The sequence below is a fragment of the Mesoplodon densirostris genome, chromosome 13, assembly GCF_025265405.1.
Source record: "Mesoplodon densirostris isolate mMesDen1 chromosome 13, mMesDen1 primary haplotype, whole genome shotgun sequence".
Classification (NCBI taxonomy): domain Eukaryota; kingdom Metazoa; phylum Chordata; class Mammalia; order Artiodactyla; family Ziphiidae; genus Mesoplodon; species Mesoplodon densirostris.
This window is the reverse complement of record NC_082673.1, coordinates 53,267,567-53,293,698: the sequence shown is the minus strand read 5'-3', so window position 1 is coordinate 53,293,698 and position 26,132 is coordinate 53,267,567. Positions and strand designations below refer to the sequence as shown.

General features: G+C 38.6%; 1 protein-coding gene and 1 non-coding gene across 3 annotated transcripts; both read left to right on the top strand.

Annotated features, from left to right (window-relative positions):
- Positions 1-1,883: 1,883 nt before the first annotated feature.
- Positions 1,884-1,965, top strand: TRNAS-AGA (transfer RNA serine (anticodon AGA)). The gene has a single exon. It is a non-coding gene; the product is annotated as a tRNA-Ser (tRNA).
- Positions 1,966-2,365: 400 nt separating this feature from the next.
- CFAP418 (cilia and flagella associated protein 418) lies at positions 2,366-25,145 on the top strand. Of its 2 annotated transcripts, XM_060115902.1 has the most exons (6): positions 2,366-2,623; positions 7,312-7,399; positions 10,773-10,837; positions 11,364-11,429; positions 19,417-19,512; positions 23,619-25,145. In XM_060115902.1, exons 1-6 carry the CDS (start codon positions 2,451-2,453, stop codon positions 23,770-23,772), a joined length of 642 nt encoding a protein of 213 aa, XP_059971885.1. In that variant the 5' UTR covers positions 2,366-2,450; the 3' UTR covers positions 23,773-25,145. The 2 variants fall into 2 exon arrangements, with proteins under 2 accessions (XP_059971885.1, XP_059971886.1); XM_060115903.1 differs by lacking the exon at positions 19,417-19,512.
- Positions 25,146-26,132: the final 987 nt, after the last annotated feature.

Genomic DNA, 26,132 nt, shown 5'->3' with positions numbered 1-26,132 from the left:
CTAACCACTAGGCCACCAGGGAACACCCTGCAGATTTTTAATAGTACGCTATCATCTTCCCATTTATCAAACAGCCATACACATATGTGATATGTGGCATTTCTCATTGTAGACACTGAACTTGACTTTTCTCACTCTAACGCAAACCAGAAAGACAACACAACTGAGGTCAGAAGACCCAATGAAGAGTTGAACAAGCTGTAAGTGAAATTCTCAAAACACCAAACCTCTGGATGATCTACACATGATATTCTATTAAAACCGGAGTGGGAGTGGAAGAAGAAAACAAGCTCCAATTTTTTCCAATATTCATGTAAACAAAACACACAACCAGAAACATTTCCTCTTTTATCTTTTCACAGTCCTTCATGCAAATCTTCTACATGCTAAAAGATTCTTTCAGCCACTGGTGGTATACCTCAGATTTCATCTTTTCTAGAGAAAAATCAGATTATTAATTTAAGCCTATTAAACTGTATGGCAACTATGCATAACTCCCCCAGAACCATATTGCAAGGGCAATTTCAGCATCAAGTGGCTTATTCCTGTCTTTTTTTGGAGGCCAGTTCCAAGTACCATCACCCAGCAAAGCAAGTTAGGGAAAAACAAAACAAAACTTTAAAATATTGAGTGGGAAGTCATACGATATGCTAAGATTCTGATAGCTAAAACAAAGAAATCTTCAGGGAGTATAACCAGGGCAGCCAGACAGGTAAGTGGAATGTTGCCTTGCTGGGAGTATTCAAGGTTGGTCTGATGGTAAACATTAGTGATGTGCTGGTAAGTGCTTGACAACTAGCTCTAGTGAGAAAAGTATTTTGTAGCATGTGCAATTTCCCTGCGTAAGTACACTCAGGAAGCCTGATTCCAAGCTACCCAAGTGACATCACTAACAGGAAGTTAGGAAGAGATTCACAATAACAACCCACTGTATCGTATTTCATATACAATAGATGTAAATAACCTCAACAGCATAAATTATAGTAAAATGTAGGGAAATAACTAGACTGTAGGGAATTTTGAGTATTGCTTTTGTTTTTTAATATATTTAATTTAGTTTTTTAATAATGGTTGTATTTAACAGCTGCCTCCCAAAAGTCGAATATTTAAAGGTAGGCTCTACATTCGCTCCATCACACCACTTCATGTTCCTCTTCAGGGACAGTAAAGATATTTTGAACAAACAACAAACCAAATAAATGAAGCTACTAATTCAACTCGATTAAACTAGCTCCAGAGTTTCCAAGGCTCCCAACCTCTTTGCTATCCCACGTTAGAAATACTCAAAGTTCAGGTTTCGGTATGCACAGTATTTACAGCAATACCATGAAATGACAATACCTTGCATTTTATCACGCATCACACTTTTCAAAGTAGTGTTTTTACGGCACTGTGGGACAGTCTGGCCCTGCGTAGTGAATTTAAATCAGTGGGCAACAGCATTTTAGTGCCTAATGGGTAAAAAGTGTCCTTGGGAGCTGTTTGTCCAAGAGAGAGGGGCAGGGGGGGAGCTGGGAGCCCGGCAAGGAAGCCCGGAGGCTGGTCGGTGGCCCCAAGGTTGCCGGTTCCCTCCTGGAAATGCACACCTCTGCAAGCAGGTGTACAGCAGCACTAGGCTTTCTTCCTTACCTCTTGTTTTCTGACGCTAACTTTAGCGATTTTACTAAAATTCAGTTTTTTCTGATGGGGAGTAACAGGTTGGACGAGATATGCTCTAAGAGCCCTTCAAGAAGTTAAAATTATTAGAGCCATAACATTCAAATATGCTCTTATCTGGCAGAACAGCTTTGCAATGTTTTCCTCACGATCTAAACATACCTGTTACTGGAGTAGATACTTGTGTGCAGACTACATAGATCTCATTGCCAAAAACAACGTCAACAGTAGTCGTGGCCGAGTGGTTAAGGCGATGGACTAGAAATCCATTGGGGTCTCCCCGCGCAGGTTCGAATCCTGCCGACTACGGACAATCAACATTTTGGTACAAATCCTTGTTTTCCGTTTGCAGGCTTCTCCGCAGATTATTTAAAGAATTTATGAACTGCTGTATTACAACTGGGACCCCAGTGGGGCAACATGAAGAGCGGATAAGGGAGCTAGGCAGTCGTGTGATTGTGGTTACAACTTGAGTCCAGAAGAGGGAGATGGGACAAAACACGCCAGACAATCTGGAACAAAGAAAAGCAAAGTGTCGCGAAGTAGCGCAGGAAGGGACAGCTCCGACAAACCTCTCGCGCCGCGGGAAAGCCTGTGCCCCGGAGCCTCGCTACCCCACTGCATCCTTCCGCGCGAGCGCGTCAGCGCCCAGGCATCGCGAGCTCCTAGGACAGCCTCGGAACGGCTCGCGCATGCGCGGGGGTGGCCAGCGCGCCCTGCGGATCCTCGCGTTGCCCCTGGAAACCACACCGTGCTGTAGCTACCAGAGCAAGGGAAGGACATGACGATTCAAGATGGCGGAGGACCTGGACGAGCTCTTGGATGAGGTCGAGTCCAAGTTTTGCAGACCAGACCCTCTGAAACTGGGTATGGTCGAACGGCCCAGAGGCGGAGGCGGTGGCGGTGGCGGTGGCGGTGGCATCCTCAGCAACGACCGGAACCGAGCCGAGGCGAAAGAGAATCTCAGGTTAACAGGCGGGAGGGGTGGGCTGTTCTGGTGAAGCCTGCTTCAGGTCCTAAAGCCAGCCCTCCGCCGCCGGACCCAAAGAAACGTACCCCCGCCTGCGACCTCCAGCTCCTCTCCCTGCTAGGGCCCAGACTCTCAATTCCCCACTTCCGGGGCCGCACACACTTCAACTCCCCGGCCTGGAGGATCCTAACATCTCTTCCCAAGGCCCGACTCCGCCCCCGAGCAAGCCCCAGAGGATTGGCCCCGCTGATGCCCCGCCTCTGAGAGCCCGCGGCTTCGCTCGGGTTCCGATGGGGGAGAGGGGGTGCAGCTTAGGCTGTCTCTCTTGAGCCCCGAGGGGGTCACGGTGACCCGGGCCTCCGTTTGCGTGAGCGATTCTTTTCCGCTTTGAGATGCCCGCACAGAGAACCTCACCCTATCGCCTCTGGTCCTCTTGGGACCCCATTCCCAAGGCAGAACAATTCTTGGGCCAATTGTTGGAGAAAACGATTCCATTCTATTCCACCATTAGTTGATTTTTTTTTAAGCTCAGATAATTGAATGAGATTAGATTTAAGATTAAAAGGTTTAATTATTTGTAACACTGTCTTTATTAATCCAGCCACTTTCGTTCACCCCACGGCCCCAGCTAAGGGTAGCAGAGGATCTCGGGCATCCAAATTGAAATTTGGGGGATTTTCTTAAGTCTTGGCTTTTGATCCAGAAAAAGTATCTTTCAAATTTGTCAGTCATTTTTCTTCTGTGTAATTATTCATTAATAGGACTTTCTTCTTTATCTCACTTCCCCCCTCAATTCCAAAAAACCAAAATTTTTGGCCAGAATGAGTATTGTCCTTCAAAGTGATGGCTTGGGAGCCTCTGCAGTAACTCTTGCTTGAATCTCTTGGAGGCGCTTGTGGAATTACACAGAGGCAGCTTTGGAACAACCCAAGAAAGTCAATCTTGTTCATTTATGGCTGCATCTGTGGGTTTTGTTTTGTTTTTGCGCACCTGTGTGTGATTTGCCAGAACCCAACACCATTGCTACCCAATTTACAAGACTTACCTCTAATGACATTTGTTTATAAAAATTCACCCTCAGAAGATAAAAACATTGAAAAGAGTCTAAAATTTAGAAACAGAAGTTCTAAAAATTAGTCGAGTACTTGGCAGCATTCTAAACAATAATTGTAGAGCCAACTAAAATGACTGCTTTGGGGACTTCCCTGGCGGTTCGGTGGTTAAGACACCGAGCTCCCAATGCAGGGGGCATGGGTTCATCCCTAGTGGGGACTCGGCCAAAAAAGACGACTGCTTTGAATGGGCTAACGCTCCTTTGACTGTTTATGCAAATATCACTCTCACTAATTTGTATATTATTATCTTGAATGTTGGACATTCTTATGTACTCATTCCCAGCACATCTACCATTCCTATCCTACAACAATGTTACCTTGCAAGTTCTTTTGTTCTTTTTATTTATTCCTTTGGGGCATGGAGAAAATTTATCAAAGAGCCTTCCAGAGCCTATTCATCTTAGGAGAACTAGCACAGAGGGATAGGATGTCTTGGAGCAGGCTGCTGAAAATGGAAAGGGTTACTAAGGTGGACGGATCCTCTCCAAGCACAGGTCCCTTTGTACCTCTCTCCGTAGCCTGTTGTTATACTACTAAAATCCATAATCCTTGTAGCATCCCATCCCACCTTAGTACCTCAGATTTTTCAATAATACATTTATAGAAGCTGGAACGAACCAGTACTGTTGCCATTCATGTGTTGAATTCAAGTGTTGTCCTTCACTTCATTTGGCAATGTAGTTGTAAAGGTAAATTATGCAAAAAAAAAAAAAACCCAGCAACGAAGACCCTAAACTTAATAACAAATGTAGTATATAATGTCAAATATTAAAATTTTGTCCTGAGCCAAAATTGATACCTAAAAGTTAGGAACTGATTTACATTATGAATTTATTAATAGGAGACTACCTGCCAATTGTGTAGTGATATAGCCTGTATCTCTTTTTCAAAAGAGTTAAAATACCGAAATTGTCCCTTAAAAACGATAGCTCTGCAGATAATAAATGACCATGCCACATCTGGATACCAGGAACTACTGCTAACATAAATGGTCAGAACATATACAACTTGATGAAGAGTTCAAAATGATAAAGAGAAATATGTGATTAGTTTTTAAAAAAAAAAAAGACTGATGTGCGTTGAACTGCAATAAGAATAAAGTGGTTCAGGATGATACAGATGGGAATATTTAGAGATAATATCATAACCTCATAGATGATATCTATAATAATAGCCAATACTTATTGAGTCCTTTTTATATGTCTTATATGTGTTATTTCATTTAATTTCCACATCCCTACATGGTGAATACTATTATTATGCTCATTTCACTGACCAAGACCTAGAAAAATAGTTGCTTGCCCAAGTTCATATTTCCAAGTCTACCAGGACATTCATTGTACATCCAGATTTAAGCTTTATGTATACGTTTCACATTTAATTGTGGGTTTCAAGTGTTTACATTTATTTTATTTTTGACAGAAATTATATCTTAAATCAAGATTCAGTATAGGAAGCAAAGTTAAGTAGGGAACCAATAAATGTTTATTAACCTTTGACTAAGATTATTGTATTATAGCATCAAAAGACAAAAAGTATACTGTCGTTTAAAATTTATATGCTTTCTCAATGAAATGATGGCATTTTTTTCCCATTTCTGTAGCAAAGCATAGGCAAGCGTAGGCATCATGAAATTGTGTGATCTAATAACAGACCAGAATCTTATGGAAGCTGATAGTTTGGATCCCTAACAGTACTGAGTAGACTGGTAAAGTTTGAATGCATCTGATTCTTGAAATTATGAAATTATGAATTACATGAGAGAGGAGAACCCAGAGAGTACATCATGAAAACCAGAGGAGAGAATTTCTAGAGGACATCTTAGCAACCTGCTGTCACAAAAGAAATTGAAGGAATTGGTACACAAGTGTCAGGTGCTTCTGAAAGATTAAAGAGAATTGGAACTGAGAAAGGCCATTGAATGTAGTGATTTGGGCAGTAGTGACTATAAAAAAAAGGAGTTTCACTATAGTTGAGGGATATAGAGGCCAGAGATGGAATATTACACCTGGAAGAAGTTTTAAATAGTTGTCTAGATTTCCTTTTTACATATGAAATGTCTGAGGTTCAGAGAGGTTAAATAATTTAAACCAGGTGGGTAGTTCTCAACAGGTGATGACTTTACCACTCAAGGGGCATTTGGCAATGTCTTGACACTTTTGATTGTCACAACTGGGGAAGGGTGTGCTACTGGCATCTAGTGGGTAGAAGCAGGGATGCTGTAAAACATCCTGCAGTGCACAATAGCCTGCCCCTCTCACTGTGACACACACACACACACACACACACACACACACACACACCAACGAATTATCTGGTCCCAAATGTCAGTACTTCTAAGGTTAAGAAACCCTTATCCAGATCACCAGCTGATGCTAAATCCAATATACTTGTAAGGAAGTAGAAATAATGGATATAGACTACTCTTCAGTAGTGAGTAAAATAGGGTGGCAGCTTCAAGAGGGGTTTTGGAATGTTTCTTTGAAGAGGAAAGCACACTTAGCATACTTGGGAAGAAACCAGTATACAGTGGAAGATATTAAGGGTAAAAGTTAGGGAAAAACTGAAGAGGCAAAGTCTGGACATAGATGGAATCAGATATTCAGTGTTAGGCAGTAGCCTCTGCGTTTTCTTACATCAGGTTAATTATCTTACTCTAAGCAGTATCAAAGAAGGGCTATAATCCTGATGTTAACAATTTCAGAGCAAATGTGTTTCTAGAAATAGAGAGTTAGTCTAAAAAACCTGTCTTTTAAAACAAATAATTTAATGATCCAATGAAGTTATAAAGTTATAATGATATACAGCATCTGTAACGTAAACTCTAAAGAGAGTTAATCTCATTTAGTGTTAGGTGTCTAGACTGCCCTAGATTCAATTCCAAGCCTCTCCTCCCACTATTTATATGACCTTGGCGAGTTTTTGAATCTCTCAGTCCCTATATCTTCATCTATGTAAAGTATTCAGTAAATGTTAGCTATTAAATAGGAGTTCCATGCAGTAACAGTTTGTTAGTAATCCTGTGATGGCTTTACCCGCAGAAGGTAAAGAGGTAGTTGAGATACTCTGTCAAGCAAATATCATTTTTTTGTGTGTATGTGTGTAATTAATCATTTGGTTATATAACCTTTGGCTCCTGTAGTAAAGAGGTATGATTATTTGCCTTACAATGGAACCCTTAGGGGAAAATCAGACATATTAAAATTATCTTTGTTTATAATTCTCAGGTTCTACTTATAATCGTACATATTTTGTATTCTTAAATAAAATGGTTGATGTAATTTAGAAAAGTGCATACCCACCTGTCTCTTATATATAATGTACAACTTTAAACGTTATATTTTAAGTATGTAAAAGTACACGTGGGAATTTGTACCTGATCAACTACATCCTTTTTCTCAAGAAACCTAGGCTATGTCCATAGTAGGAAAAAAAGAACATCGCATTTGTCCTTCTGTTATCAACTCTAGTAATGAACTTTATTTAAACAAAACTCTTCTGATGCTGGCTGACTTTCTCTGCACTTAAGCTTCAGCTGTTTTCTTGTTTGTTTGTTGTTTGTTTTTTCAGATCAACAGAAACATTTAAAAAAGAACATGATCTTGACAGTCTTATTAACGAAATATTTGAAGAGCCCAACTTTGACAAAAAACGCTTTGTAAGTCAAATGTTCTAAATGTACAGTAATTCTTTCATTATCTCAAGACATGTTTAGAATAGTCTGAAAACTTATTAGAATACACAAGTATCTATAGTCCTTTGAATTCTGAGAAATACAATTATTTAAAGAAATTATTCCACTTAGATTTAAATAAGAAAAAAATTAGAAACTGTGTTTTGCTTTTTATTTCTCAGCAAGAATGAGAAATTAGAAAAGCTGTTGAACAAAAGTCAACTTGCAGATGAAGTTGGTTACTTGTATTTATTTGTATACTCTAAGAATACTTTTCTAAAAGACCAAAATCAGCTTTCATTATAGGAATGTGCTTAGCATCTCAAGTGCTTTGCCGTTGCTCTCATCCCATGAACTAATCAGTTAAGTTGGTAGTATTTTATTTTTTAAAATGCTTATATATCTATATCAACTTTATAAAAGCTCATAAAATAATATAACAGCCACCTATATATTTACTAGTCATACTGAACGTATCTTAACATTTTGCCAGATTTGCTCCTCTGGATTTTTTTTTTTTTTTTTTTTTGGCCACACCATGTGATTTGTGGGATTTTAGTTCCCTGACCGGGGATTGAACCCAGGCCACAGCAGTGAAAGCACTGAGTCTCAACCACTGGATTGCCAGGGAACTCCCTGGACTTCTTATAAAGAAGTAAAAATTATAGTTTAAGAACTCTCCAAATCTTACTCTACTGCCTTCCTTCCCAAAGCTAACCATTAGCTTTTCCATCCATACTTTTATACTTTTATTACATATGTAAGTAGCCATAAACAGTTTTAACTAATGTATAGCAGTCCCTTACATAACTCCACCACAGTTTATCTACATCCCTGGTGATTAGACATTTTGATTATGCCAAGTGGTTGCTCTTACAAACAATGCTTCATCAAATATCTTTGTACATCTTTTTTTTTAACCCATGTATAGGAGTTTCTCTAGTATATATAAACCTAGCAAGTCACAAGGTGTGCTCATCTTCAACTTTTCTACCCATTGCCAAAATGTTTTCCAAAGTGACTGTCTTATTTGTATTCTTCTCACCAGCAGCGATGAGAATGTGTATACTTTCATTTTTACCAGTTTGGTGGGCACAGAATATATTTGTTAGATTTATAGATTTATTTATACACACACACACACACACACACACACACACACACACACACACATATATATGTTTGTTAGAAAGAGACCAAATGGAAGTCTAAATTACAAGGACCACAAGGAAAAAAATCTAAGAAATAAATATAATACCAAAGAGAGTTGGTTTGTTTGTTTTTAAGGTAGGGAAGATTAAAGCAAGACAGTGGACTAAAAATAACTAGGCAATGATTGTGTTAAGATTATGGATATGGGCCACTTCTTTTTTTGTCAGACTAAAATTCAAGTGACTGGTATAGATCTTAAGCTTTGTATTTCTCTGTGCCAGAGGGGAGAGGAGTGGGAGAGATGAGTAAAATACATGAGGGATGTACAAACTTCCAGTTACAAAATACATGAGTCACAGAGATGAAATGTACAGCATGAGGGATATAGTCAATAATACTGTAATAGCTCTGTATGATGACTAGACTTTTTGTGGTGATCATTTTGTAATGTATAGAAATACCAAATCAGTATGTTGTACACCTGAAACTAACATAGTGTTGTAGGTCAATTATACTTCAATTTAAAAAAAAAGAATAAAAATAAAGCCAAGTTTAAAAAATCTTAATTACTCTAAATTTAACATTTTCAGTTCATCTGTGGTAAATTAATAAGCTGATGGCCTAGCTGAATAACATGTCAACACAATAGCAATGGTGTTGGATACTCTGTGAACAGAATGCATCATAAATGCTGAATAGCAATACTAATTCAATTAGTGGTAGGAAAAAAACTACGTGATGTTATTCATTGATCATCTGAGCAATTCATTATTTATTAAGCACTACAGGATATGTATCTGTGTGTGAGGCACTCTCTCTTCAGTTCGAGGCATTTCAGAAAGAGAAGGAAATATTTCTCTAAAGAAGTATTAGAGAAGATATACTAATTTGAAATAAAAATAGCTCTTATAATCATGAAGATATAAGCTTTTATGCACTTCTTCTGTATGCTCCCTTTTTGAAGTTAGTTATTATATCCAGTTATCCAGCCTGCAGGGGAGAAAGCAACCCAAGTAAACTTCTGGAGGAAAGCAGATCAATGTAAAACACTGATTGGATGAGGAAAAGAAGTGTCTGTGAATTGCCAGTCCATGCCCACCTTGTCCTCAGAGGCCAGATCATGCTCTTGAGAGTATTGCTCCCTCCTCCATTGCTCACCCATTCTGTTGTGTTTCTTTTTTTTCTTAATTGGAGTATAGTTGATTTACAATATTATATCAGTTGCAGGTTGTTTTGTTCGTTAACCACTCTCAGACTCACACGAGAAAGCCCAGAAACAACAGCACATGTCCCAGTGTGCCAGCTTTGAGTTGTAAACACAGCCTGGATGGCACATGGAGCATGCTCCCAAAGACAAAAAGAGACTTAGGCACATTATTACTTTTCAGCTATGCACCAAAAATGTTTCCAGTTCTGTTTAACATCAGTTTTATTCAACAAATAAAAGAGTTAAGAGAAACAGTAAAGTATTTTTGCCTCCATTAAATTTCCTCACCTACTAGGTAAAATGATGACATGTCTCTGCATAGTTTAAATTGCCTTTTCTCCATCCTACTTCCTTTCCTTGGCGGTGGTCCTAGTATGTGGTCGGCCATGTTGTTTGGTACCTTATACCAGTTAACACTTAATAAATGCTTGCTAATGATGATGTTATGTAACCACATAGGAACTACTGTATGGTTGTGACTAGGTAGCTCTACATTTTCCTTGAACATCTAATGGTTGATACCATTCCATTTGATCAAAAGTAATATTCCTGAAGTTACCCAGGAGCTTGGTTAGTTTATTTTTAGTTCAGGTGAGTACCATTCACAGCCTTTAAAATGAGTCTGAGGTTTTTTTTACTCCTCAATTGAATTTTTCCAGGATGAAGTTTTAAATAGCAGCTCCTTCATATTAAATCATTGAACTCTAGTATTAACTGAAGAGTTATAAAGTGACTCTAAATCTTAGCATGCTAATAATGGCAGTATATCAATTTTCTAGACTAAATGTTAGCAGAGTAATTCGTAAATTCCTCAGGGAGGTCTACTTCCCTTTTGCCTTTAAAGGGTTTTGATCCTTGTTTTCATTTCAGAAACTTTAAAATCATAGGAAATTTTAAGGCATTTTAAAAATATTCTTGTTATAAAATAAAGAATATTAGTTTTCATGTTACAATTCTCTAAGTTACCCTTGGCCTTTTATCGTTTTGTTTTTTTAACAGAAATTAAAATCTAAATCTTCAGGTAACACATCTGTCAGAGCTTCCTTGCAAGGCCTTGGTAAGAGGTAAGTTGGGATTGCTTTGGTGAATTACACACACTGGTGAGCATGGTCTAGTAGATTTTGTTACCGTTTAACAACATTGAGCAACAAAGCACTGGTCGGCTTTCAGGAGACAGACCAACAGCAGCATTTTCAGTGTTCTTATTGTCTGTGACTCCTTAGTGTAAAGGAACTTGAATGGGAGGTTATTGCTACTGTAAATAACTTTCTGCTGCATAAAAAAAAGTATGAATGGTTTCTCAAAATTAATGTTCTGTTATATTCTTCAGTATTTACTTTGTCCCTTACATTATTTGGCAAACACATTTTTCTGTGACTCATTTTAACTCCTTGAGTGTTTCTGAATATACAGGTTTTATCCAATAACACACTGACCCTGAAATAAATACCTCTTCCTTGAAATAGTTGGCTTGCTCAGGAAAATATACAATTTGATTACAAGAATATAGAGTCAATGAGGCCAAATTAACTTCTCATGTTTCTTTTATGTTTTGATTTTATTTTTCTCCCATCTATTGAACATGTCCAGCTGCAGCCCAGTATACCTTGGTGGAAGCACAGTTCCATGTGGGATTGGGACAAATACTTCACAGAGGTAAGACGTCAGAAATATGTTATACTTTCTTAATTAGTTTTTTCCAAATTGATTCTTATCATCTTGGCATGGGTCTGTGTCATAATAAAAGGTATATTTTGTTAGCCAGTCTAAGAACACTTTACTGAAATGTTTATTATTCTTGGGTGATAGCTGTTAAAAACTGTGGTGTTGGGTATGTGTTGTTCATTGTGTTGACACCCTTCTTTAAGACCCAGTTGATGTGCCTGGATCACTTCCATCCCAGCTTGGTTTCCACAAGACACCAGGAGTTGAGCTTCTGTCTTGCCATTTTTCCTTGCAGGCAGTGAAAACCAGTGAGTAGGACAGGTGAACTATATGATGTGTCACCCACACTGCCTTGGCCAGTCAGCATGAGAAGCTGTGGGTCTGTAGTACCCAAGGAGTTCTTAAGCATAGTCTCTTGATTTTACATATTTCAAAAGGAGAAAGCCTCCTTTTGTTGTCTCTTCCCCAACCCTCCTTTCACCCAGTATCTCACTCAGTACCTCTTTCAGGGCAATCTTATGGTCATGATGCTATCTACCCCAAGCCCCTATCAGCCTCAGACTCCTAGCCTATTCCATTGTCATTGTCGTAAAGTGGAGAAACAGATCGATTTTCAGCAATTTTTTTTAATTGAAATATAGTTGATTTACAGTGTTGTGTTAATTTCTACTGTACAGCAAAGTGATTCAGTTATACATATATATACATTCTTTTTCATATTATTTTCTATTATGGTTTATCACAGGATACTGAATATAGTTCCATATGCTGTACAGTAGGACCTTATTGTTTATCCATTTTATATATGATAGTTTGTGTCTGCTAATCCCAAACTCCCAAGCCATCCCTCCCCCACCCACCTCCCCCTTGGCAACCACAAGTCTGTTCTCTATGTCTGTAAGTCTATTTCTGTTTTGTAGATAAGTTCATTTGTGTTGTATTTTAGATTCCACATATAAGTGATATCATATGGTATTTGTTTTTCTCTTTCTGACTTACTTCACTTGGTATGATAATCTCTAGGCCCATCCATGTTGCTGAAAATGACATTATTTCATTCTTTATTATGGCTGAGTAGCATTCCATTGTATATATGTACCACATCTTCTTTATCCATTCGTCTGTCTATGGACATTTAGGTTGTTTCCATGTCTTGTCTATCATAAGTAGTTCAGCAAATCATTTTAATGTCCTGTTAAGTTTGGTTCTATTTTTATAGAGGCCTACTTAACTAGATTATTATATTTTGTCTAGTTATTTCTAAAGCACTTCTTCATTTTCTGATAAAAGAAATAAAAGACTGAGCTATATGATTACATTCTGATCACGTTTCAGGAGAGATAACCGTTATATTGAATAATGGAATTGGGATCCAAAAGGACATTGTTGGAGGGTTGTGGTAGAGCTGGCCTAGATCCTAGGAGGCCTGGAAAAAAAGGGCTATAGGACCAGAGGGAAACTGAGAATCTGGGGAAGCCTGGACCAGGAACACCAGGCAGCAGACAGGCTATAGCAGCCCACAGGGGTGATGCCTGCTGTGAGGGCTGTAAATAAAGAGTTGATAGCACCTGAATCGTCGTGCGATGAGGACTGTCTTTTCAAAGGATTAGAGACACATACTGCCCTTAGAGAAGAATACAGTCTGGTTGCTTATCAATCCTGACTTACTGTGTCTACCCAGTTGGATTTGTCTCAGTCATTTCCAGACCACTCTGTCTCGAATCCAGGCTTCCCTCAAGTCATCCTTGAGCTATACGGCAAACGTTTCCCAGTTACCATCCACTTCCATCTTCTGTAGTCTCACCCACATAGAGCATTAAAGAAAATATACCTAACATAACATTTTGAGCACCTCTCCCCTGTTCAGAAGGAAAATGAGAGCTGCCATCTGTCTCGTATTAACTCTAAACTCATTGTTTGCTTTACCAAATTGTTGTTCTTCCTCTTCTCTTTTTAGTTCTTTCACCTCCGGTTAAAGCCTGGGCTAGATACTCTACTTCCACTAGAACACTTGTTATCCTTCTACTTTCCACTTATATTTTTCTGCCTCTGAGTATTTTTACACTTATTCCCTGTCTAGAATGACACTCCTTTCTAATGCATGTCCCCACTGTCTTACCTGCTTAATTCACTTACTGTAGACTCGTTTTGTCATTCTGTTTGAACTTCCTTTTCCTTTTCTTTTTTTAAATATTCATTGAATGCCCTCTATGTCCTAGGTACTAGATACCAAAAAAGATAAAACACTGGCCAGTAGAGAAACTGATAAAGAAACAAATGATTATACCCAGGGCATGAAGAAAAAGGGCTCTGATGACAGAATACCTAAGTTCAGATATTCACTCTGCCTCTTACAAGCTGTGAAGCCTTGAGAAGGGATATAATCTTACAAAACCTCAGTATCCTCACCCATAAATACTTTAGTTTTTATGGGTGAGGAAACTGAGTTATTGTAAGGATTAAATGAAATAATACATTAAAATTGCGCCCATGTTGCAGGTCAGCTAGCTACTATAGGTACAGTTGTTTGTAGTTGTTTGTGGGTCTTTCTCATCTGTTTGTGCTGCCTTCTCATTGTGTTACACCTCAGCTGCAAGAATCCTATATTCTACTACTTTTCCATTTTATCTCAGGAAATATCTCTATGTGTTCTGGTTTACTTCCAAGAGTAAATATTTTATTAAGATTTTCTTTTATGTAGTATTTTTTACATGTACTTTTTTTTTTTTTTTTTTTTTTTTTACTTTTTTTTTTTTTTATTTTACAAATTTAATCAGTTATACATATACATATGTTCCCATATCCCCTCCCCTTTGCGTCTCCCTCCCACCCTCCCTATCCCACCCCTCCAGGCGGTCACAATTTTTTTTTTTTTTTTTGCGGTATGCGGGCCTCTCCCTGTTGTGGCCTCCCCCGTTGCGGAGCACAGGCTCCGGACGCGCAGGCTCCGGACGCGCAGGCTCAGCGGCCATGGCTCACGGGCCCAGCCGCTCCGCGGCATATGGGATCCTCCCAGACCGGAGCACGAACCCGTATCCCCTGCATCGGCAGGCGGACTCTCAACCACTTGCGCCACCAGGGAGGCCCTACATGTACTTTGATTTAGTTCTAGCAGAGAAGAATCTCGTTCCAGATGGAATTTCAATGTATGTCTATTATATAACATTGATCCATGAGAATGCCACAATCTTTCGACCCCATTCCTACCTTTTGCACAGTGACAAGAAGGGAAAACACATACAATTTGCATATATATGCACAGGTAAATGTTTATATTCACAGATCTTTTTTTCTTCACCCATCACAAAGATACTAATCATTGACCACCTTCTTCATGACATAGATCAGCACACACAGAAAGATAAGCACATACATATTCATGTGCATGTAAAATATTATATGTGTGAAGTACTTTATACTGTCCAGAGCACTTTTTTGTAAGTATATGTGTATTGGTTCACCTGCTTCACAGGGAAAAACCAAGATGCAGATAGAGCAAGAATTTTTAACCCCGTTTTATAAATGAGGAAATTGAGGCACTGATGTTACATTCATTAAACACGTATTAATTCATCATGTCCTTGCTAAGTCCTAGGTTTTGAGTGAACACATTGTGGTGAACAAATAAATAGACACTTCCCTGCCCTCAATGAGCTTTCAGTCTAGATGAGGAAAGAGACTTTAATTCCACAAATAACTATTTAATTTCCACATAATATGTAATGTGAAGGGTAAGTACAGAATACTATAAGCATAGATAATTGGCATCCTAACTAATATGAAGTGTTAGGGAGTGCTTTCCTAAGCAAATAACGTTTAATCAGACTATGATATGATAAATAAGTAGGAATTAAGCAAAGACAGGGGAGCGTTGGAGCCAGAGGACCCACCATGTTACACGATCCCCGAGCTGGAAGGAGCCAGGGGTGTGGGAGGAACAGAGAGCAGCCAGGTGAGCTGGAGTGTAGTGAGTGGGGGAAAGAATGGCTCCTGGTGGGGCTGGAGAGGTAGTCAGGGGACGTTTGGTTTGGGGTCCCCTGGAGGATTTTAGAGAAATATGTCCTATAGCAGTGGAAGCCACTGGGTTGTTTGGGGGTTTTTTTTTAAAGCAGATAGGGGTGACAAAATCATACTTGTGTTTCTAAAGAAAGAAATTTTGGTTCCAGAATGGAAAATGGAATGGAAGTGGGAGAGACAAGACAGGAGAGAACACAGGGAGACCAGTCAACAGGCAGTAGGTACCGGTGGTCCAGGGAAGAGACAGGGATGGCAGCTGTGACCTAAGTGGTGGCGGTGGCTGTAGGCAAAAAGGGTCACACTTGAGATATTTAGAACATAGAGTTGACAGAATTCGTGATTAAATGGCTGTTGGAGGCAAGAGAGCAAGTTGTCAAGAATAACTCCCAAGCCCTGTGCCTTGCCCAAGGCAAGGACTCAGACGTGTAACTTGACGCCTAGTCCATTATGCCTTCTAGTATACCAATTTGCAGACGCTTGTATAATGTATGTAACAGGGAAGCCGCTTTTGCTATTGCAGCTGTTGTTTTCCAGCTGCCCAAACAGCAAGACTCCCCAGTCCACTGTGTAGATCTGATAGGATTTGACTGAGAACCAGGGTCTGTGCAGAAGACTATATTGGGCTATATTTGGGACAGTCCCACCACTAACATCTTTAAAATAGTAAAGATTTTACTTACTAGCCTGATAAAAGGACAAAGCTGTTGATGACGCTTCCACGTTTGTATTTACTCAGATTTTAGAGGAAAGACCTGACAATTTATCTTTCATTGGAGCCGTGACTTTATGTTAGATATTCTTTTATATATAGTTATAAAAGAAAAATATATTTAAGCCCTGAAAATAAGCACTGATTTACATGCCTAGGGCATAAAGGAAATCGAGTCTGTTCTGCCTATTTTTCATGTGTTATGTTTGTTTGGTTTTTGGATAAAGCTCTGGTTTGAGAGTAATCTCGAATGATTTTAGAGTGTAAAGATTTGAATCTTTTACCCACTTGGTGTAAAGGAGAAAGAGCAGTAGCAAAGCGTGGTGGCATTAATAAGATATAGATGAAACCAAGGTGTTATTTTCAAGCCAAATTGAATTTTACTCTCGTTGTTATTTTTTAAACTACTTGCAAGCCTGGATTATTCCATAGACTGGTATAATAATGGTCTAATAGAGTGAATCATAGCAGCAGAATGATTTCTTAGCTGCAAGTTAGTTTTATTTTTCTCAGAGGACAGTGTTTGTAGCAAAATGTGGTAGTGTGAATAGATTTGAATAAACTCTTAAACTGTAAATTAAAAAGCTGTATTTAACATTATGGTTGAAATTTTACACATACAAAATGTCAGGAAATTCTAAATTATAGTTCCCACAACAGCAGTAATTCAGCCAAAATTCACATATGTATTAAGGCATTAAAGTTAGCACTCTGTGCCATCATGTAATAAATACATATGCATAAGAAAGCAAGTTATAGCAGCTTTGGGAACCATCATTTTGCATTTCCTGACTTGTACATTCAAAATCCAAGTTAAAATGTGTACAAATGTAATTGTGTTGAATTTCCATATGTACAAATTCAACTTCATAAATTGCTAACAGTTTAAAAGGAAATACGGAATTGTTTATGAGACTTAAGATTTTAAGTGTTTAATTATTGTTGTGATTAATGTTTTTAGAAATACAAAGCATTTATTCTCAAAGAAACTTTCAGGCCAAAATATATTTGCAATTTTGAAGTTAAGTTATCTGAATTTTAGAGGGAAATAAGTGAAAAAATATATAATGATGGATTTTATTTTATTTTTTAATTGCAGAAGTATTATATGCTTTTTGAAAAAAATAAAAAGTCAAAATGTATAAGGAGAAAGATAGTACTCTCCTTCCTTCCTCTCCATTCCCACCCCTCCTGAGGCAACCAGTGATAGCTGCATGGTATATTACCTTCCACATTTTTCTCCATGTTCTTACAAACTTATTATAAACACATATACAGGAAAATTTGCGGGGTAGGTTTTACAAAAACAGGATCATGTTATATATGTTATTGTGTACCTTGCCTTGTGCACCTCTATGTCAGTAGTTAAATCTAATTAACTCTTTTATCAACTGCCTAATATTCCATAGTACAAATGTTATTCAGTCTTTTCCCTCTTTGATAGCTATCCAGGTGGTATCCTGTTTTTTGCCACTTCAACAGCACTGCAGTAGAAATTATTCTTGAGATACACGCCTATACTCTGGTGCTTTTATTTATATGTAATATAGTCCCCAAAATGGGATTGCTAGTGCAGCAGCTAGGTATAATTTTAATCTTAAAATAATGCCAAAAGGTTATAGCAGTTCACATACCCACCAGAAATGTCTGAGAGTGCTAATTTTTGCTAACTTAGTTGGTTTAAATATATATTTCATGGTTGCTTGAAATTTTAATTCTTTATGTAGTATTTTAACTTTTTAATAAAGTGCTATATGCCAGGCACTGTCATGAGCACTTTATCAATATTAACTTGGTTAGCTCCTCATAATTCTTCTATGAGGTGTGCATTATTATCCCCATTTTACAGATAGGGAAACTGAGTCACGGAGAAGTTAAGTTACTTGACTATAGTTACACAGCTAGGGAATCAGCATTTGAACGCAGGCAATCTTATCTACACTCTTTAACTACTAATCTATGCTACCTGTATTAGTGACACAGAATTATATTTTTAGGGTTTTTTTCTTTGTTGTCATTTGTAAGCACTCTTTATCAGTATAAGTATTTAACTATGTGTTGAAAATGTTTTCTTTCACTCTATTATTGGTCTTTTCACTTTGTTTTTGGTATCTTAAAAACTTGTTATTTCCTTTTAATTTTTAGATGATCAAATGTATCTATATTGATTCTAGTTTTAAAATACTTCAAACAATGGAGAAGTTTTCTTTAAATCACAATTATTATACAAATCAAATGGTTTGCAGCAGCAGTTCATAATTCTTACCATATATTATCATTTTACTCCTGAAGTTACTATGTACTATATGAATTTTGAGATTTGCTTGGCATTTCGGTTCCTCAGGTTGTCACTGAGTACCTGTTATGTGCTGAGTATCGTTCTAGCAGTTCTACCCTCTCTCATCAGCAGCATTTTTCCCTTCACTGCATCTTTGCCATCAGTACACAAACCTGCTCTTTTTCCTTCTTAAATATAACCTTCTCTTAACCCCACTTCCTTTACCAACTACCACTCCACTTAAAGAAACTGCTTAGATATACCTTACCAGTGAAGCCTATGCAGACTATTGTATTTAAAATTATAACACACTTCCTCCCAGTACTTCCAATTTTATCGACTCTACTTTTTATTTCATTTAAAGCACTTTTTACCTTCTAACGTGCTACGTAATTTATGAGTATTTCTTCTCGAATTAGAATCTAAGCTGTTTGAGGACAGAATCTCACCAGCACATAGTAGTCTTTCAGTAAATATTTTTTAAGTGAGTGAATGAATACATTAATGCCAAGTAGTGGGGAAACAGAAACAAATAAGATATTGTCCCAGCATTTCAATACAATGTGGCAAATTCTGTGATAGAGGCATCCTGAAATTTTCATTAGGAAGGGAAACAACAGGTAAAGAAGGTAGCTTAAGTGAAGATCTGCCTCAGACAAATTTGAAAACCATTGAACTAAAAGATCTACACATCCATTTTTTTTTCTTTTATATATGTAAATATACATGTGTGCATATATGTATCAGTATGCAAGATCTTAGTAAAATAGGTAGGTTTGTGCAGAAATTTAACCTGAAAGTTCAAATAGGTAATCAGACCAATAGTATAAAAATTTATACTCAGATTCATCTTTACTTTTCTGTTGTTTACTCAGTAATCTGTAATATGTGGTATAGTCTGTGAATAAATCAGCATATTTTCATATTTAAACTTACCAGTAATTTCTAACGTACAGTTCTTTTTCTCTGAACAGAGCGTGTGACCATCTGCGTTGTATAGCCTGTGATTTCTGGGTAGTAAGCTACAATGACTATGGGTGGGACAAATCATGTGATTACCTGTTTTTCAGGTATGTTTCTAAAGAACTTCACTCTGTGAAAAATGTACTGAATATACAACTTTATATTTCTTACTGTGCAGTAATGCCTCTTGGTGGCCTTGGCCACATTGTGTGGCCTCCCCCTCTTTGATATTTTTCGCATCATCTCCTCCTTTCCATCTGTCTGCTGTCAGCCTAGTTAAGGACATGTTACTTCTGGACAGGAGTTCAGAAGTAGCCTCCTCACTGACTTTCCTGTGTACAGTCTCTTCTTCCAGACCACCCTTCACTTGCTGAGAATTAAAGCATAACTCTGAGTATGCCATCCTCTTGCCCAAAACCCTTCTGCTTACAGAATAATGTCCAAATTCCTTAGCATGACATTCAAGACCTTCCATAATCCAGTCCCCGCCTATCTATCACCCAGCTTTGTTTGTCTTTCCATGGTATACTTTTCACCTTTGCAAGGTTTTAGCTACATCAAAACAGTGATCCCATTCCCTATGACTTTGTATAAACTCTCCACCTCTTGGGCTACCTTCCCACCATTTTATCTACCTAAACCCTACCTGTCCCTCAGGGTATGGTTCATTGCTCATCTTCTATGATTCCCTTACCACTCTCTCAACTTGGAAGTAAACTCATCCTCTCCCGTGTGTCCACAGCACGTTGTACCGGTTATAGCACTTACTGTAATAAAAGACTGAAAATATCTTAGGTTGATGTATGTCTGCCTCCCTCCTTGTGGTTGGGATACTGTCTTACTCATATTTTTGTAATTTGTACATCCTTAAATACTCAGTGAATACCTAATGTTTTTAAGTTATAAAAATGTATTTGAACTATACATTCACATTTTCAAATAAAAAATAAGGGCTAAAAATTAGTAAAGTACATATATCATGCATTTTTGGCCCCCCAAACCTGTGCCTAAGCAAAGACTATATTTTCAGATACAAGTCATCAGAATTATTGCAGCACTCTTCAGTAGCATAAAGAAAACAGTGAGAGGCTTTCTTCACACCTCTCTGGCATCCATTCTCATGTAAATCTCTAGGAGTCTCCTCTAGTGTTAATGTAAGAGTTTTTAAACTTTTCACATCAAGAACTGTTCTGAAAATCTGAATCCTCTCAACATACGCACAGAAAAATTCAAATATGCAGATACATAGAAAAATTACAGTTTGAGAGATTTCATAGTACCCAACCCAAATAAAGCCTAGTGTGGTCCCAAAATCCCAGGTCAAGAGCCCGTACGTACTCTTTGGGGCTCTGAAGCTCAGATAAGAAATGTAGACTGTAAAGTGGTAGATGAAACCATGAAACTGGATGGTATTACCCAGAAAGGTGACTTGGAAGCCTGTCAGTGAATGCAGAGTTAAGGGATCATTTAGTTAAGATAGGAGATGCTGGGACTTCCCTGGTCCAGTGGTTCCCTTAACCGTTGGTCCAGTGGTTAAGAATCAGTCTTGCAATGCAGGGGACGCTGGTTCGATCTCTGGTCAGGGAACTGAGATCCCACATGCCGCAGGGCAACTAAGCCCACGTGCTGCAACTAGAGAGCCCGCATGCCGCAACTAGAGAACCCACATGCCGCAACTACAGAGCCCACACGCTCTGGGGCCCATGTGCCACCACCAGAGAGAAGCCCGCGCACCACAACAAAGAGCCTGCATTCCACAACGAAAGATCCCACGTGCTGCAGCTAAGACCTGACACAGCCAAAAATAAATAAATAAATAAATATTTTTAAAAAAAGATAGGAGATGCTTTGATGTTTATATTGTGGGGGGGTGGGGAAGACAAGAGAAGGAAAGGTTATGTGAGTAACAAGGTCCTGGAGGCTTTGGGGTCTAGAGTGCTGATGGAAAGTGGGCCTTGGATAGGAAGAGGCTGCCTCTGTGCCTGGGTGGAAAGAGGTCATATACTGATGTGTTCAAGGGGAAAGCTAGGAAATGGAGGCCTTTTCACATCTCACTGCCTGATTTGTGAATGAAGATGTAATCTGCTTGAAAGTAGAGGGGAGATGAAACACTTGAGGGCAATAAGTGTATCCTAGCTTTGACAAGTTCTAGAACTTTCTAAAAGAAGTATAAGCTGTACTTGACCATCCTGCCATAATAGCTAAATAAAATGCTCTTATTTTTCTATTAAACTGTGTTTGCTTTATGGGAAATAGTGAAATTTTCTTTCTCAGCTTTTAAAATATGCACTACTTAAATGTATTAATTATTGATAGTTCCTTGGCTTTCATGATTCCTATTCCTGAAATCTGTAAGTATTCAATCAAGTGTCACATGTTAAGTTTGTCAAAATATATTGCAGACTGAATAAAGGACAGTCCTTCGTTTAGCCATTTAGTTTTCATTAAACACATTTAGTTTTGTTCAGCTTTTTTCTTTGCAGTAAAACTTATTCAGTTCTTCCCCTATCTCACTGTAACCTTAGCTAAGTTGTTCAGCTGGTCAAAGCCTCAGTTTCCTGAAGTCAGACAGTTGGCCTGGAAAATCTCTTAGGTTTTGTTAGGGTCTAACCTAAACTGTGCCTGAATTTTGTGCAGTACCGAATGTGATGCCCATTGGCCACCAGAGGGCACTTTGTTTCCTGCTTTCTGTTGCAGTGACATCAACAAGTAACAGTTAACAGTGTATTTCTTTTTTTTTTAAATACTTATACTGTATTTCATCATTTCACTATGTATTTTTTCATCATTTCACTTTGAATTTTTTCATTTTCTTTTGTCATGGAATATTTACATAAATTCAGTACATAGATTATGAAAATTATAATTGATTTTCTATTAATTAAATTTAACTCTGCAGTCTTTTTTATAATAGCATCAAGTCAGATGGTTATCATTTTCATGAGTTCTGCGCATAGATTTAATTATGTTAAAATTACTGACATTGCTGCGGAGCGGTTGGGCCCATGAGCGATGGCCGCTGAGCCTGCGCGTCCAGAACCTGTGCTCCGCAACGGGAGAGGCCACAACAGTGAGAGGCCCGTGTACCGCAAAAAAAAAAAAATTACTGACATTTATTTCAGGATAGGCATTTGTTTTGTTTCTGGTAGTATACATAAATAAGCAGATCATTGAAAGAAATGAGATATAATATGAATTCAACACATAGAAATAACAAGCACTTTTCTCTATGTGAAAAATTTCTATAGTTAACCCATCAGAAGCCTGTTATCTTTATGCCTCTTGTATGCCCTCCATTTGCCACACTGCAGGCTTTTTTTTTTTTTTTTTTTTTTTTGCTGTACGCAGGCTTCTCACTGTTGTGGCTTCTCCTGTTGCGGAGCACAGCTCCAGACGCGCAGGCTCAGCGGCCATGGCTCATGGGCCCAGCCGCTCTGCAGCATGTGGGATCTTCCCGGACCGGGGCACGAACCCGTGTCCTCTGCATCAGCAGGCGGACTCTCAACCACTGCGCCACCAGGGAAGCCCCTCCACACTGTAGGCTTTTAAAATACTGGGCTTGCCTGGTGGCGCAGTGGTTGAGAGTCTGCCTGCTAATGCAGGGGACACGGGTTCGAGCCCCGGTCCGGGAGGATCCCACATGCTGCAGAGCAACTAGGCCCGTGAGCCACAACTACTGAGGCTGCACGTCTGGAGCCTGTGCTCCGCAACAAGAGAGGCCGCGATAGTGAGCGGCCTGCACAACCCGATGAAGAGTGGCCCCCGCTTGCCACAGCTAGAGAAAGCCCTCACACAGAAACAAAGACCCAACACAGCAAAAATAAATAAATAATTTAGAAATTAATTAATTAATTAAAATAATAAAATATGGCACAGGTGAGTATTTGAGGTAGGAGATGAACCAGCATCTTTCACTCTATTCTTATATCATGTAATCTCTGATAAGACAGATCAATAATTCTTCTCTTTAGGTCACTGTGTTCTACAACAGCCTTAATAAACAGACCTAGAGGATTGCCATTTAAAAACATTGAAATCCTCAGAAAGAGAACACCAAAATGTATCTTCTGTTTTTCATGTGAGAGCACCAGGTAGTTTAGCGTTTGGATGTTGTGAAGATAGGAAAATAAAGCAGTTAGAATTTCTTTTTTTTTTTAAGTCATTAAGCACTGAACACAGCTACTGTGCTAAAACCTTCTTATTTTACTAATAGGAACAATATGCCAGAATTCCACAAATTAAAAACAAAGTTGGTAAAGAAGAAAGGAACACGGGCATATGCCTGCCAGTGCAGCTGGAGAACTATTGAAGAACTGATTGACCTTCAGACGGATCATCACCTTCGCTGGGTTTGCGGTAAACACTAAGAATGCAGACTTTCCACATTCAGACAAATACATCCATGAGAACAGTCTCTGTTAATTGTCACAACATTTAGGTAAAGGTACATAGTATCATGCCCTTTGGAAAAGACAGGAAATTGCATTTAATGGCTGGACAAATTTTCAAAGACCAAATGGACTTGGGAAGATAATGTGCTTTAACATTTTGGAATTATTCCTTTTTGGTATATGGACATTTCACTTAGTAAGTAAGGTAACAGGTTATCCAAATACTTCTTTGCTAGCCTGTCCCCTGTTAAATAGAAATTTAATTGTGGAGTTTCATACAAATGTATAGCCATTCAGTAGCAACTGCAGTACTACTGACTGTTAATATACTTAGCATAAACATTCCTCGTTATAGCAGTTAAAGGGGATAAAGCTGGCCCTGCAGAGAGATCATTGAGGGGTGTACACATCACCTCTTCCAGTCAAATCTGTTGTTAGCAAAGATCATAATTTAGACATGTCAGAAACCATGTGATCAGTGGCTAATTAAAGGATTTTCGGGAGTATAGGTATACTGTAGGTGAAAACACTGCCTGTATCTGATCTAACTTCACCAATTCAAAGCAATACTATGCACAGTAGTAAGCATATATTACCAGTTTTAGCTTATTTCTCCTCCTTTTGTTCATTTAGATATCAGAAGTTACTAGTTTGCTCTTTTAGCAAGTATTCATTTCTATATAAAAGTGGGGGGTTTTGATGCACCTAAAAGTACAAGGAAAGATCCTAATACAGACAGGTAATTTTTGGATTTTCCAAGTACCTTCTTGCCTTTAATGCCCTAAAACTCCATTAAGTAAAGAGAGCAGCAAGTAAAATATTTTCTCAGGCAGGCTGTTGATTTTTCTGGTAGGATCAGGTTGACATACTGTTTATTGGTGAGTACATGAAAAAAGAAAGCATAGCTGAACCAACAGGTAACCTGTTGGGCTCCTTCTTAATATGACTAAGACTTGAGGAGCCCTACAGTAGCAGCACATTCAGAAGATTGGTTACCTCAAAATTACCAGCTCGCCACCCCATCAAGAGATTCCAATTTGCCAGAAGCTCTTTACCGCATGTGTCTAATATATTGTTCAAATGCACGACACAGGCTTGCTGAAAGGAAGAAACTGAAGCAAAGTTATGATCTGCGTAGTCTTATACTGAATCTGTTCCAGCCATTTTACTCAAGCAAAGAAAGATCTGGTCATTAAACTCCTTCCCCTAACCGTGACACATTTGCATATGTGTATCACTTGCTCCAGTAAGTCTAGTATTCCAACAGGATAAATCTCATTGTGGCAGATGCTCACATTTTTGTATTAAGAATATGTTTACCAATCTTATCTTTCAATAAAAATTTTTTAACCCCTAAAATTTTATCTCAGTGTAATTGTATCGGAAGCATAGTGGGGGACTTCCCTGGTGGCACAGTGGTTAAGAATCCGCCTGCCAATGCAGGGGACATGGATTTGAGCCCTAGTCCAGGAAGATCCCACATGCCATGGAGCAACTAAGCCTGTGTCCCACAAGTACTGAGCCTGCATTCTAGAGCCCACGAGCCATAACTACTGAGCCTGCCTGCCACAACTACTGAAGCTTGCATGCCTAGAACCCGTGCTCTGCAACAAGAGAAGCCACCGCAATGAGAAGCCTGCACACCTCAATGAAGAGTAGCCCCTGCTCGCCGCAACTAGAAAAAGCCCGCATGCAGCAACGAAGACCCAAAGCAGTCAAATAAATAAATAAATACATACATACATTTTTTTAAAAATTGATCCTTTTAAAGAAAAAAAAAAGGAAACGGGGATTTGGGTTGAAGTCGCCTATTTCAAAAAATAGCAGAGGGCTTCCCTGGTGGCGCAGTGGTTGAGAGTCCGCCTGCCGATGCAGGGGATACGGGTTCGTGCCCCGGTCTGGGAAGATCCCACATGCCGCGGAGAGGCTGGGCCCGTGAGCCATGGCCGCTGGGCGTGTGCGTCCGGAGCCTGTGCTCCGCAATGGGGGAGGCCACAACAGTGAGAGGCCCGCGTACAGCAAAAAAAAAAAAAAAAATAGAGCAACAAGGTCCACATTCAGAACCTCATGGTATTTGGCATATTTACTCATAATGGTGATTTTTTTTTAATTTAAATGAGCAAATTTACTAAATTATGGATTTGAAATTTTTTTCCTCTTTAATTATTTCATCATAACCCTTCTATAACTTAGATATGTTGCCCATGTTTGGCATTCCATAACATAATAATTATAATATTTTAGTTCCCTAACGTCAGAAATGTATAAATGAGTTCACATTTTTGTTGGCAATTTACTTTATAAGCTTTTTAATATTGTATAATTTTTAATTGAAA

Coding starts and splice junctions, on each gene's coding strand:
- CFAP418 (XM_060115902.1), top strand. CDS start 2,451: ATGGCGGAGGACCTGGACGAGCTCTTGGATGAGGTCGAGTCCAAGTTT. Junction 7,400..10,772: donor ACTTTGACAAAAAACGCTTT/GTAAGTCAAATG, acceptor TTTTTTTAACAG/AAATTAAAATCTAAATCTTC. Junction 11,430..19,416: donor GGGACAAATACTTCACAGAG/GTAAGACGTCAG, acceptor TTCTCTGAACAG/AGCGTGTGACCATCTGCGTT.